The sequence below is a fragment of the Orbicella faveolata genome, unplaced genomic scaffold, assembly GCF_042242905.1.
Source record: "Orbicella faveolata isolate gen_17 unplaced genomic scaffold, um_ofav_v1 contig_2, whole genome shotgun sequence".
NCBI lineage: Eukaryota > Metazoa > Cnidaria > Anthozoa > Scleractinia > Merulinidae > Orbicella > Orbicella faveolata.
In genome coordinates this window covers 9577758-9592549 of record NW_028301547.1, presented here as the reverse complement: position 1 = coordinate 9592549, position 14792 = coordinate 9577758, and the positions used below count along the sequence as shown (strand labels likewise).

The following is a 14792-nucleotide window of genomic DNA, read 5'->3' as shown; positions in this document are numbered from 1 at the left end:
CTCAAAAAAAGGGACAAAACCCTTGTCGGGGGGTGCTCGGTGGCTATTAGTTTGCCTAGCCCCGGCTAGGACTTTTCGTGAACTTTACAATAATTTTAAAAGCGTGGTTGAGCTTATAAAGAATAGTTATAGAGGTATTATTTACTTCAATGATGATCCAAAAACTGGTTGGGGTTATGTTTCATTAAATAATAGTCCTTATAGTTGGGAGTTCTCATGGAGTGACTTTATAAATAATTCAGAGAAAGACTTACCATTAGTAGATTATTTAAAAAATCCTAAAAATAATAATATTTGGATTATCACTATTGTCTTACCAAATATGCAACATGATAATCATATTTGTGGTTTTGATAGTGATTAATCTGGTTTCTCCTGCTTTAACCGGTTAAAACCGGTTTAGACCGGTTTCTAGTAAGTACATTACAAGGTTGATGCCTCCCCTTTTATTTTCTTTCTGATATCTGTTTTAGTTCTGTTAGAGTTAAATTTAGACGAAATTCCCTGGTTTATAGTCAAATTTAATGTAATGTGCTGGCTCTCTCCTCTTTCCTACTACTGTTTAGAACCTTTCAATTGCTGACTGCATTACGTGTTTAGGTTTTGCATCTTGACACAAAGTATGGTTATCGGCGGCTTGAGACTAGTGTCACATGGAAAGTTAGTCATGCGCGACACGGCAGTAGTTTTAATTCAGCGAAAAGCGATAATTGGTGTTATTATACATTGAACTCACTCAGGAGCCCATCTTCTGACTCACTATCTCTTTTCTGATTGGCCGAAAGCGTACAGTGAATTTTCGAAATTGGTGCTTGTGACGTCATCTAGCTGCAGATTATACAATAATCATGTCAAGGACACTCAAGGTCACGAGTAATCGTCTTCGACCGCGGTACATAATTTCTAAGAGTAATCATGCCAAGTTCGTGCGCTTTGTGGTGCTTGTCGTCTGTGAAGAGGCAAAAACACGACTTGCATTGTTTTTTTCGTTCAATGTATAATAAAAGAATTGTTAGACTCGGTTTTTGCAATATCCAGAATAATCAAGGTCTCGGTAAGGGTTATTGGCCTCACCCTTCGGCTTCGACTGATAACCCCTACTTCGACCTTGTTTACTCTGGATATTACAAATACCTCATCCAATAATTGCTTATTATTTCTTTCTCAAGAATCTGACCGGGCCGGATTCCTAAATCCTCGAATTTGATTGGCTAATCATACGCACGTGACCGGTCCAGCTTTTTACGATACGGCCCATGGGCCGGATTTTTTTTTTTTCGCAGCCTAAATTACGCTCCTAAAATTTGGCGGTAGTCGTCAATCTTTTGCCTTTTTTACGCGTCCATCGACGATTAGTCAACGCAAGTTTATCCCTGTTCACTTTAAAATGGCAAGGAAAGTCACTGTAAGTAAATTCAATTGAGTGTTTTGAAGTTGTGAGAGTTTGCTTGGTCGTTTGTAGCTTGGCGCTGTAATGGCGCGTAATCCTGTGTTTCTCTCGCCATAAAATTTGAGTCAATTTCAGTCGAGTTTACCTTTCCGATCGTTGCTGTGTTTCGGAGAATTTCTGTGGAATACACTTAACGAATTTCTTCGCTTTCTGCTATTCAATTTACGGTAGAAAAGTCTGGAGTTGCGTAAACAAACCCATTTGTAACCAGCCGGCAAATAACATTTATTTATTATACATTGAACTCACTATCTCTTTTCTGATTGGCCGAAAGTGTACAGTAACTTTTCGAAATCAGCGCCTGTCATGTCATCTAGCTGTTGATTATACAATAATCATGTCTAGGACACTCAAGGTCACGGGTAATCATGTCATACCGCGGTGCATGATTTCTTAGGGGAATCATGTCAAGTTTGCGCGCTTTGTGTTGCTTGCCGTCAGTGAAGAAGCAAAAACATGACTTCCATGTCGCACTAGAGCCAATTTTGTTTGTATAAAATCTGTCAACAAGTAGCGTAAAATAAGTGCGACCTCCAAGAAACTTGCCAATTTTTTTTCGAATTGGCAATATTTCGTCAATCTTCAAAGAAGCCGAAGCGCTGCCTCGGCGGCTGCCAAATTTTGGCTGAGGAAACAATTTTGTTTTTGTTTTTGTTTTTTGTTTTTTTACCATTTAACTGTCTTATTATATGGCTTTGGCTTGTGGCCGATATAACGCGCGTTCTGATTGGCTAAGAGCGAGATCTGAGCGGTCATTATGCAGCCGTAATGCCCACGGGCCGATTACGGGTTATGCAAATTAGGAAGAGCCCGGTTCTGAAAATTCAAGGCATTGAAACGATGGATGAAAGTCGATTTAAAACAGTAAGGGAAAGTAAGTAGCTAAAAGTTTAGAGATTTTTCCTTAATAAAATTTATGTAGAAGTCGTCTTTGACTTACCAGCCGGTAACCTTGGCGGGCACCAGTAAAAAACAATCAAAGTTTCGAGTCTTGTAAAGCTAAAATCGCTAAGTGAAAAACACCATTGGCAGATCTGTCATGTATCCTGAGCAGAACGCCACGAAGAAACTTGTAAGTTACCATCTTAGTCACAGCAATTACCGAAATATTGGACTCCGCCACAGTTCTCATCAATTAGATTCCCTCGCTTTAACACAAGCTAGTGTAAATCAGCTTCCACGATCGTCTGATGTAAACAATCGGGCGGTTTCTGTTGGTAGCAGTGTTTCTGATAACTGCAGGAAGCTTTAGACGTTCACAAGGTTTTAAAAGTTCATCCATAAATCCCAGAATGAAGATGGCGAAGATATGCTGTCGAAAGCGAATGGGAAGATCGAGTTATTTTGAGCTTTGCATTCTGAAGCATTAGTATTTTCTTGCACCGAAAGACCGTTTGTTTGAACTATTTCATGAAACACTTTCTGTCTTTTCTATATGCGTTGACTTTTCGCCACAAAAGTCGGAAAAACTCCCCCTATCAAGCTCTGGCACCACGATACTAAAAGACCTTTTTGAGGCTGTGACAATCACTTTTCCCTTGAAGAAATGTGTGTTTTTAACGGAATACGTAATGCAGTGGTGAAGTTCACGGACTGTGTAGGTTTGCCCTGGGTTTGAAACGATGAATGAATCGGCAAAAGCGCGTTCGCCGGATGTAAATTGACGACTTCCGTTCGAATGATTTTTGTCTTTTCTTTAATTCATGAGCCATATAACAAACAACATAATAGCCTCGACCGTTCGGTCGTTACGGGAAAATCTCAAACCTCGGCCTTCCGTATTGAACTCGCTATCGGTCGGTCAATACGGCAAGGCCTCAGTTTGAGATATTTTCCCGTAACGACCTCACTCCTGGTTATTTAGTAGTTAATGTTTCTCGAAAAAAAAAAAATTGCTGGACAAAATTACGGCGGCAAAATAATTTTGGTCGGCTAGTCCAGTTTGGCCCGTGCGATGGCTGGTCAAAATCATTTTTTAAACCTGGTCTATTTGAAATGAGAGGCGCTATTATTTAAACGTTTTTGACTCGGTTCCTCGGTCTGGTTAATAGCAGTAATATCGAGACCTGCGATCAGGCCAATTTTTCGGGCTCCCTATTTGCTTCTTGTTTTTAACGGTCCCTCGAAAAGCGTAATGCAGGTGTCTTTAAGAAATCACTCCCACCGCCTTCATTTAACGCCTGATTGACATTTATTGCCAATGAACATATACTTTCGATACACGACACTCGCGAGGTAATTCAAGAAGGCATGTGCTGGGCTGAAGCAGATTTGTTCGTCAAATACTGTAATTTGTTGGAGTTTTGAACCTTAGAAGAGTTCAAAATTAGCTAGTTGGTATTTTTGATCCAAAGTGTCAACATTTCAAAATGCGTTTACTCATGCCCTAACCCAATAATCTTGGGATGTTGATGTAGTCAGGAGACAGGACAGGTTAATTAGTAAGGGAGTTGATCCCATATCCAGGCCTTTTCTCAAGGTAATACCTCTCAAGTTATTATCCGACATGGTACCCAGTTCCCCCATAGATAATATTACACCGCGCGTTAAGAGAATGTTTTCATGGAGGACAAAAAGACCTGTATGACCACTTCGGCTGTCCAAGAAAGCAAAAACTATGTCCCAGTATTGTTCTTTTGTGGATCCATTCCTGGATTTCCGAAACCAGCTGTGATTTAATAATAGCTTTAGAGGGATTAGCTCAGGGGAAAGGCTTATTTCGGGGGGACTAATTCTGTTACCCTTCATTCTCTTTTGAAATAGAACAATAGGCAATCTCTGCACTGGCGTTATAAATCATTGGTCGTAAGCGGGTTTCTGCAAAATAACGCAAAATAGCCGCATGATATGATTCTCTGCATTTCAATCTGAAACAGGACGTTACGTTTTCATGCCGAGCTAATATACATAGAAAAGATCTGGATATTAAATCTCTAGTTGAAAAAACAAGTGACATGTGTCTTCCAACATGCTCTAGAGTCTCTGCGAAACCCGTATTTGGTTTTACTCTAAACAGGGGCTATGGTTTATTTAGCCAATCAAATTCTTGCGATGTCGACCCGGAGAGATTTTATCGGAGAATTGTATCAGGTCCAGTTTTTGTTTTGTTTTGTTTTGTTTTGTTTTTTTCTTTTAAGTTTTCGTGCGATCATAACAAACTCGCTTCCAGAATCTCTGGACCTCCATAGAGTCTGAACTCAGGTTGCACGGTGATTTAGTTATTTGATCTAATTAGTATAGATTTTTACGATTTGTGAAACACAGAAAGACACGAAATAGAAATTCGAATTTTGTACTCGATCTCACTCCATACCGTGGGTAAGCCCGTGAGTAGGCGCTCTTGTTTGAGGCACTGGAAGGACGGCGAAGTCTCAAAATGACCCCGCGCTCGAAGCTAATCTACCCGCCAGCTCGATATTCGCTGGCATGGCATGGCGCGAAGAACCACATAGGGCGAAAATGAAATCCAGGCTGTTCGTCTAACGCGAGTTAGCTTTGCAGGTTGCTCCAAGAATTTGTTGGTACAAACTCAAAACCCTGGACAAAATTGTCTTTTTAGCGAAATCTTTTGAGCTTTTGAACTATGAGAACATCCGGTCGTTTGAAGTAAAATATATCCCCCCGTTCAGTTTGTACGTCTTACTTAATTTAGTTCTTTAAGCTATTGCCGGTCGGTTGGAAAATTTTCAGTAGCTTTAGTGTTTTGATTTACGGTGCTTTTACTTCTAGGACAGTCGCCGATTTCAACCACTTCGACGAGAACTTCTCCACACCGCCACCCCAACACCACGACGAAACCACCCACAGCGCGACCCACAGAGCGACCCACGGCACCATCCACACCATCTGAAGGTTTGTTTTACATTTTGATGCTAAAGTAACCTTTTTAGAGCTTGGTTTAACCGCACCTACACTTTCCGGAGCTTTAAACACAGGCAAATATTTACAGTGAACTTACCAGATCAAGCTAGCTCACTGTGTGTTTCAAAAGGGAGTTTCAAAAGATAGTTGTTATAGTAAGGTTATAAGAAAGATCAACCTATCCTTATTGCAGAGACAATGTATTAGTTTCTTAACAATTTGTCGTAATTTTTTCTAAGTCATTTCCAATCAGTTGGACAAGAATGTGGATCCATGTGACGACTTTTATTCCTACGCATGCGGAGGGTTTTTCAAAGCCCATCATCTCAGTGCGGAACAAAGTAGCGAAACTGGCTTCACTATCGTGAACGACGACAACATGGAGGTTTTGCGACAAGCTATGGAGACTGCTGCTTCTAACTATTCACAGGTTTGTCATGAGTAGTCTAGGACGCTTAACCAGATTCAACCGTATTGAGAAAAACGTTGCCCGAGGTCTTGAGTTGCCTAACAACCCGTAACCGCAGCACTTTTATACCATATTTGGGCAAGCCGGTGCATAAATTTTCCCGCATTTATTGCCTGATTTCATGTGACAAATAGAAATACCAGTTCTTGCACTGGAAAGGCACCAACTTGGCGTCTTCATAGAAAGCTCTATAAATTTGGGTGGAAAACTTTTCCAAATAACGTGCACGGGGCCAAATCTTTGCGAGGTTGTTGATACATCAATCATCTATCAAATCCCAGATTCTTGACTTCATTTATTGAATTGTTACGATTTTTATTTATGATGGGGCGACAGTGGAGACCAGCATAATTTGATTAAGGCTGGTTAAATACCATCTTCCCTTGTAGAGTTCATCTATCGTGAAAACTGCCAAGATCTATGAAACATGCGTAGATACCGCTGCAGTTGAGCGTCGAGGGATTTCACCTTTGGAAAGCTTGATAAAGAAGTATGGCGGCTGGACAGTGACTGGGGGTGGAACGAACTCATGGACAGTGGCAGAGAAAATGGGCGCCGTTCTAAGAGACTTGAATGTACAGACCTTACTTTCAGTATCCGTTGCTACAGACCCACAGAACTCAAACCAACACATTCTTCGTGTGAGTATAATTACGATTTCTACTACTGTTTGTTCGATTTTATTATTTAGCTCTTTTTAACCGAGCAGGAGGTCTGTATGTGAGAATCTTGACCGACGTCGTGAGTACAGACCGAACGCAGTTAAGTCTTCACAAACGACCGAGATCAAGATTCTTCCATACAGACCGACTAAACTCGGTTAATAAGATGTTTATTGTACGGCAAACAAGAACAATTTAATTCATTTAATGTAACTGGTTTGTACTAGCTGACATTTTGCTTGCAAACGGTGATGAGCCGAACTAAATTCTGCCAGAGTTTGCTCGTCCTCTTTACTTTTTTTCTCATCGGGCTTTTTGGCACTCCCACAAATAAAAATTGTTAGAGGAAAATAGTAAATATTTTTGCATTTTAGTTTGCACCTTTCTCACCTCGAAATGTAACCGGTCTCGATGCCGGTCTAGTTGGGAAAATAAAGACCGCTTTCAATATCGATTTCAGCCGATCAAATTCCTGAATTCTGTAGTTCCCAGTCCTTGTGAGACACAGCCATATAATAACATGGTATCTAAATGAGCAGCAGATTGGGATTTAGTGAGGTAAGTTATGGTAAGGTTTGTTGGGGCAATGCAGATTACGGCACGTGGAAAGGTAGGGTAGGGTATGATGCGGCGCTTAGGAAGGTTAGGTATGGTAGGGAAGGACAAGGTAAGATAAGGTAGGGTAGGGTTGGGTTAGCTAGGTTAGTCAACAACAACGTCGACGGTAAGCTTTATTTGCATGGACATAAATTGTTACAGCATTGCGAAACTATAAGATAATTAAAGAGAAGAAGAAGAAGAAGAAAAAAAAACTAACAACACTTACAAGAGAAAATGACACTAAACAAAAGTTTGACATTAATTCGTTTCGCTTGTTATTATATTAGTTTGTTGGATTGTATTGTTTTAGATGTAACATATTTATTGTATTGTTTTAGATGCAACATATCAAAACACGAGAGACAGTGTTTGACCACATTTCCAAACACCGAGAAGAGAGTTGAAATTTTAACGCACCGGAGTATATTTGACTGGCTTTGAGGTGTTTGATACATGTACTCAATCGAAACTAAAACTGAAGAGAAAACGGAGAAACAAAATCGTAAACATCTATGCCAACTAAGGTCATACGTCCAAACACCTTCACGGTCTTGATTTTGCTTGTTTAAACTTGATGAATTATCTACGTGTTTTTATCATGGAATCATGAATTTCTTGACCAGAGTTGGAGTGAATTGGGAGTAGGTCGCGCTATCTAAATGGCTGACTAAGTTAATTTATGCTGACCTCAGTTAATAATAGCGTTGATGCGACCACAGCCAGTATAATAACCGCAACAACAGCATTATTTCCATGACTTTAATTTGTGCCAATAATTTAACTATAAAACATTGCGATGAGACATAAGTTAAAACCATCACGGTTAAAAACTCTAAAAAAACTGTAAAAAACTCTAAAAAGCGACGACGTTTCGACGTTTACTCAACGTCATTTTCAAGTCAAAATGAATAAGAAAGCGTTATTTGAATATAAATGTACAAAACAAATCCTTAGAGACTTAAATAAAACACTATTAAATGCGAGAAATATTTGCACGCAGTGTCACGTAAACAGTTTAGCACGAACGGAGTCCTTCTGGGTATTTAGCCCAGGTTTTAGCCCCTTAATAAACAACATCTCGAATATTAAGCAGTCAAACTTCGATCTACATTTCCTCAAAATCGAGAATTGTTTGTCCATGGTCTTCCAAGTGTCTTCCAATTGCAGAATGTTTATGCTCGCCAATGCGTTGGTGCAAGTGTCGGGTTGTGTACCCGACATAATCCGTGTCGCACAGATCACATTGAAATTTGTAGACCCAAGTGGAGAGCCCATGGCAACGCCCTCCACTTGTTCGTAAAGTGTACCATCAAGTTGAAAGAGTTGGTTTGTAGTTGCAAGCTTGAGCAATTCCATAAGTTGGTCTTTGTTGAGGTTTAGATTGTAGGTGTTATTAAACCAGTTTTCAGCAAAAGCTTTATCGGCAAGTATTCCGATGGTTTCGTGAGCAGGAACATTGGTAAACAGAGCTGTCACGTCGTATGATACGAGTATATGGTCAGCATCAACAGGGATGTTTCTGATATCTTCGGAGATATCGCTGATCGCTGGTTAAATAACACCTACAATCTAAACCTCAACAAAGACCAACTTATGGAATTGCTCAAGCTTGCAACTACAAACCAACTCTTTCAACTTGATGGTACACTTTACGAACAAGTGGAGGGCGTTGCCATGGGCTCTCCACTTGGGTCTACAAATTTCAATGTGATCTGTGCGACACAGATTATGTCGGGTACACAACCCGACACTTGCACCAACGCATTGGCGAGCATAAACATTCTGCAATTGGAAGACACTTGGAAGACCATGGACAAACAATTCTCGATTTTGAGGAAATGTAGATCGAAGTTTGACTGCTTAATATTCGAGATGTTGTTTATTAAGGAGCTAAAACCTGGGCTAAATACCCAGAAGGACTCCGTTCGTGCTAAACTGTTTACGTGACACTGCGTGCAAATATTTCTCGCATTTAATAGTGTTTTATTTAAGTCTCTAAGGATTTGTTTTGTGCATTTATATTCAAATAACGCTTTCTTATTCATTTTGACTTGAAAATGACGTTGAGTAAACGTCGAAACGTCGTCGCTTTTTAGAGTTTTTTACAGTTTTTTAGAGTCTTTAACCGTGATGGTTTTAACTTATGTATTATCGCAATGTTTTATAGTTAAATTATTGACAAAGCCTATTCTTTTACGTATTTTAATTTATGCGACGGAGCAAAACAGAAAATAACAATAACGTAAGAAAAACGAGAGACGCAAATGAAGTTAGATCAGTCTGATTTTGATAATATATTTTTGCTTAAATCAAAGCATAAGGAAATTCAGCACCATTTATTAATTCTTTGGTAGCTTCTCGATCCAGCTGTTGGAGACAATTATTGTAAGGGTACTGAAGGGGGTGTGGGGCAGGGTATGATGACATCATTAACTCCACCCGGAGTTTCTGAAGTAGAGTAACATACTCACCCTTCATTTTCTCTTCATTCTTATTTTCTGTTTTTAGGTCAGTTTTTCCTCGTTGGGACTGGGTATAGGTTACTATTTTGATTACTCAAGTGAGGGACAAAAGGTTGGTAAGAAAACATTGTATTATGGGTCCCAAGTCGTCGAGGAGATAGTCGAACTCGTGTCGGTGAATGAGATTTGTACTAGTCTTTATGGCTGTATCAAGGGCGTTGCTAGGTGCGGGCGGGAAGGGGACCTGGGGTGCCCGTGACCTCCCCTTCGGAAGCCTTTTTTTAAGCAAACAACCTACAACATGTGGCAAAAACGGGGGAGGTCGACAAGACAATCTGGTGAGTACCTGCACTTTGACACAGTGTGACACCCCTTTGAAAAATCTTGGCTACGCCCCTGTGTATAGATGTATGGATAGTCAAGCGAAACATAAACAAAACTTAAAATTCCTAAGTACAAAATACTGTTGTTAAGTAGAATTGCCCAGCGTACAATCTATGCATGATTCTCAGTCCATAGTCGATATTCCAAAATCCAAAACGAACAAACAGTAGAGGTTACGAGAATGAACTAGCAATAATAAATTTTGCAAGTGAACCAAAAACAGCGAATATCACCGCTTTTGAGTGCTTGATTTTACATTACCACACTAAGCGATTGGCATATAAACCTCACGCCACTTGTCATTCAGTCAGTAATGAACCCAAAGCAAACGTGACACGCTCGGACACATTCTCCTGCACTTTACATCGTATGCGTCGGGTACTTTGAGGTTTGTTTGGTTTACTGGATTCTGCGTAATTTGCAGTAGTGAGAGTGATGACTTTCCTTCTATAACAAAAGCCGTTTTTGTCATTATTCAAACTACAGATCCGGGAGGCGTACAAAACATACATGAAAACCATAGCACGTCTTCTTGGAGGAGGGGCGGCTTCCAATCGGAAGATGATGGACATATATGATTTTGAAAACAAAATTGCTCAGGTAAGTTTATGAAAATCCAGAATTTAGTATTGACTAGTTAAAGTGTTCAAAATAGAGCGATAAAGTAACTTTGATCCTCGTTGTGAAATATCAAAGCCTTCCAAATTATGCCATTTAATGTGACACTGAACCTCTCATTTTATATTTTCATTATTTTCTTCTCATTTCTTTTTTTCCAGTCAGTAAGTCCAGAAAGAATCTCAGGAGATATAATTGAATCACTTAGGGATGACCACCGATCAGGTCGATCTTTCGACTCCTTGGACAAAACATTAGATGACTTTTGTACGGACTCAACCTTCAGTGTACGTAGAACAGCAATTCCCTGTTCACTCTGTTGATCAAAAGCCCGATGGAATCGCTATCATCACTTCGATCTCCTTGCCATCAATGTTTTCCTTATTTAAGGTTGCTCACTATAGTTTTACGATCGCATGAGCGCTGAAGAAGTAATCTGCGCGCGCTAAAAGGAAAACATCAGTGTTTTTCGATTTTTTATTACGTCAACATGAGCACAAAAAGCAAAACTGACAGTGAATTTTCTCGCGTTTCTTTCGGTGAAATTCCATAAAATTTGGCAGATTGGTAGTAAATATTTTATTTTAGTCGGAGCTCGTTTTTCAGGGAAATCTATTAGACCAGATTGTTTGAGCGGTAAAAGACATAAATTTGAAAATATCGAAAAAACTGCCTTTACAAACCCTACTTTTTTCGTGTTTAAAATTCGTATCCCGCTGGAAGCGATGTGATGTAAAAATTTTGGAAGATTTCACCGAAGGAAATTCATGAAAATCACAAATAAAGCCATAAAAACAGTAAAAAACACAATTGTTTGGGCTTTTATAATTTAAGACTAAATCTCAAAATTTTAACACAAATGATAGCAAACAACTATTTAATCATTGCTTATTACATGTAATGACTTTGGACTAGGTGTGAAAACGAATGCAAAAACAGCATTCAAAATATAACACTTACGCGCGGAACGCCATAAATGATTACCGTATGTAGCCACCTTAATAGCTCTCACTGGGAAGATGAGAAAAAAGGTTCTACTGTCGTCGAGTGCGCGTTGGGATTGTGAAATTCTAATTATGAGTAAATGCTTTTCCAATCGAAACATGGCAAAGACCTCGCGTGATTTTCATGGCTCTTTTATCTCAGTGATGATAAATGTGGCGAAACCTTAGGCGAGTGAGCTTGGCAAAGTTAATGAACGCCATTAACTCACCACTCACCATTCGCAATTCACCACTCGCCACTCGCCACTCGCCACTCGCCACTCGCCACTCGCCACTCGCCACTCGCCACTCGCCACTCGCCACTCGCCACTCGCCACTCGCCACTCGCCACTCGCCACTCGCCACTCGCCACTCGCCACTCGCCACTCGCCACTCGCCACTCGCCACTCGCCACTCGCCACTCGCCACTCGCCACTCGCCACTCGCCACTCGCCACTCGCCACTCGCCACTCGCCACTCGCCACTCGCCACTCGCCACTCGCCACTCGCCACTCGCCACTCGCCACTCGCCACTCGCCACTCGCCACTCGCCACTCGCCACTCGCCACTCGCCACTCGCCACTCGCCACTCGCCACTCGCCACTCGCCACTCGCCACTCGCCACTCGCCACTCGCCACTCGCCACTCGCCACTCGCCACTCGCCACTCGCCACTCGCCACTCGCCACTCGCCACTCGCCACTCGCCACTCGCCACTCGCCACTCGCCACTCGCCACTCGCCACTCGCCACTCGCCACTCGCCACTCGCCACTCGCCACTCGCCACTCGCCACTCGCCACTCGCCACTCGCCACTCGCCACTTTCCACTCGCCACTCGCAACTCGCAAAATAACCGGTCCTGTTTTAACGGGTTATTGATATTGATAACTTTTAAAGTCTAGCCGTGAAAATGATCACGACTTGCAGTGACCAATATTTGTACATTTTTGTCTTTCAGTTAAGATTTATGGAGAATTTCCTGAACGTTGCGTTTTCCCACCAGAAAATAACTTTCAATAGATATGACTCAGTGTATTATCCATCGTCACGGGCGTACCTCAATTTGTTCCAGACTATTGCCAACGAATACCAAAGGACGTGAGTTATTTAGTTTAAAAGGACCATGCTAAATGCATGGATGATAATGTAGAGGACAATAAAGAGGACCTTATTACCCGTACTGTATAGTGCTGTGTTCAGTTCTTCTCTTTATATATTACGGAGAGGCTGTGGAGCGATGAAGAATGCATTCTTAACGCTAGAACTGCTCCGACTGCGTTCACACATTTCAAGGGACCATCAGAAACTCAAGGATCATAAGAACAAATTTACTCCGTCACTAGAAACTCGTTGAACAAGTTAAAACATGCATGAATGTGGTAGATCATGCAGCTTACTTAACGCCTGAGCGAAAGGAATTTGTTATGTTTGTCAGTCTTTTTATTATGTAACGTCACAGTTGAATAGCGTTGCGAAAACGATGATGAATTACCAAAACGTAGCCAACACGATTAACAATTTGTAACTTGTGTTACGCGGGCAGAATGAAATGTTTACATGCCAGGTTTTACGAACGTTGATTCCTGTTTCCCTTCTACTTAAGATCCGAAGATACTGTCAAGAACTACATAATGTGGCGCGTTGTGGACAAGTACGTTATGTCAATGCCTTCTCAGTTTGTCCAGGCTAAGCGACAATTCCAGAAGGCCATCATTGGAGTGCGAGAATATAAAAGGTGGTCTTACTGTCTGGAGAGCATGATGAAACCGATGGGAATGACTTTAGGGAGATTGTATGTGGATGCGAATTTTGACGAATCTACAAAAACAACGGTAAGATGCAACTTTGAATAACATTCTTCAGGTGTTATGATGGGTTCACTTAACAAATAAAGAAGCCTAAGCCGTGTACTGTGATAAAACACGAGGGACATTTGAGAATACGAGGTTTAAGTTCAATGAACTGCCGAAAATAGCGACCACTCACGATTTTTCGGTAACCCGGTTAGTCGTAATTGATTAATTAGAAATAATCTGTTTAACTTTCACCGTGCAGCTCCTTCATTTGCTTTATGATATAGGCAAAAACAATAAAACACGCTTTTTCTGTGTTTTAATTAACAAATAGATTCCATGTTGAAGTGCGTCTGTTCAGTAACAGATCACAGATGACGTCAAAATGTGGTAAGAACAAAAAAGTGGCACACGAGGCGATAGCCGAGTGTGTCAATGATGTTCTTACTACATTTTCACGTGTTCTGTGATCTATTACTGAACAGACGCCCGGCAACATGGAATCTATTTGTTTTATATAATAAAGAAAAAAAAAAGTTGCGGTTTCGGTCAACACTGGAGGCCATTCGATTCGAGTTTTAAATGAAAGGACCGTTGGGGACGGTAGAAATTTGTGTCTTCTGTGGTTGGTTATTCTCAAATAAGTTTAACATAGTGTCGGAGACATCTTATAGCTGCGATACAGTTGGCCGTGAGCTGTAGTTAGCTATACTTTGCTCGCTGCTGTGTCCTGAAACGGACTGGAACATTCGCATATTAAAGCAAGGTTATGTGACTATTTTAAGTGATTTTAAGACGTAATGTTTTGATGTTTCATTCCCAACACCAGTCTGTGTCAACAGAGACTGAGAAAAGTTGAATTGTTTAAATAAATTAATGATATAATAATTTTGTTTATTGGTTTTGTTAAATTCGACACAAAGCAATGGTTTCTCAGTTACCTTAAAGTAATTTATTTTGTGTTTGGTTTAGTCTCGCTCGACTGCCGACCGAGACAGCTCGAGTATTCTTCTGAGTCATTTTCTGAAAAAGAAACGGCTTTTTCTTTCTTCTTCTCCCTTCTCGTACCTGTTCAATGTCTCGGCAGGACTTTTTTTGTACTTTATCTTTCGCCCAGTCACGAAAAGTATCATCTAACTTCTCAAAACTTTCGGCCATTTTAAGACACAGAGAGAAAATCTTTGAAATGATGACGTCAATCGTGCGTCTGTCTTCTAATAGATCATAGGCAAGAACCACTCAAAATGCGAGAATAACTTGGGTTATTATATAAACTGATAAAACATAGGTTTTTGACCAATCAGAGCGCGCAGGGTCCTATCTATATTATAGAGATATATAAATTATCAGTCCTGACAAACCATCAGTTTCTTAATTTGTTTCTGCAATGTCTATCGCTTACCGTAATTTTTTAAGGAGACAAAAAGCGTTGATGAGGAAAGCGATTTTCTCAGTAAATTACAGTCAAATGAATTATTCCTTGGAGTATTTTTGTTGTGTTAACGGTTTT

The 14792-nt window shown here is 40.5% G+C and overlaps 1 protein-coding gene across 1 annotated transcript in view; it reads left to right on the top strand.

Annotated features, from left to right (window-relative positions):
* LOC110051123 (endothelin-converting enzyme homolog) overlaps positions 1 to 14792 on the top strand; it is a 39952-nt gene that overhangs the window by 16231 nt on the left and 8929 nt on the right. Inside the window, exons 2-9 of the mRNA XM_089289487.1 lie at positions 5180 to 5302; positions 5551 to 5741; positions 6170 to 6421; positions 9551 to 9616; positions 10375 to 10488; positions 10668 to 10793; positions 12448 to 12587; positions 13093 to 13321. Coding sequence (XP_089145613.1) covers positions 5180 to 5302; positions 5551 to 5741; positions 6170 to 6421; positions 9551 to 9616; positions 10375 to 10488; positions 10668 to 10793; positions 12448 to 12587; positions 13093 to 13321 — 1241 coding nt within the window. The remainder of the gene's footprint in view (positions 1 to 5179; positions 5303 to 5550; positions 5742 to 6169; positions 6422 to 9550; positions 9617 to 10374; positions 10489 to 10667; positions 10794 to 12447; positions 12588 to 13092; positions 13322 to 14792) is intronic.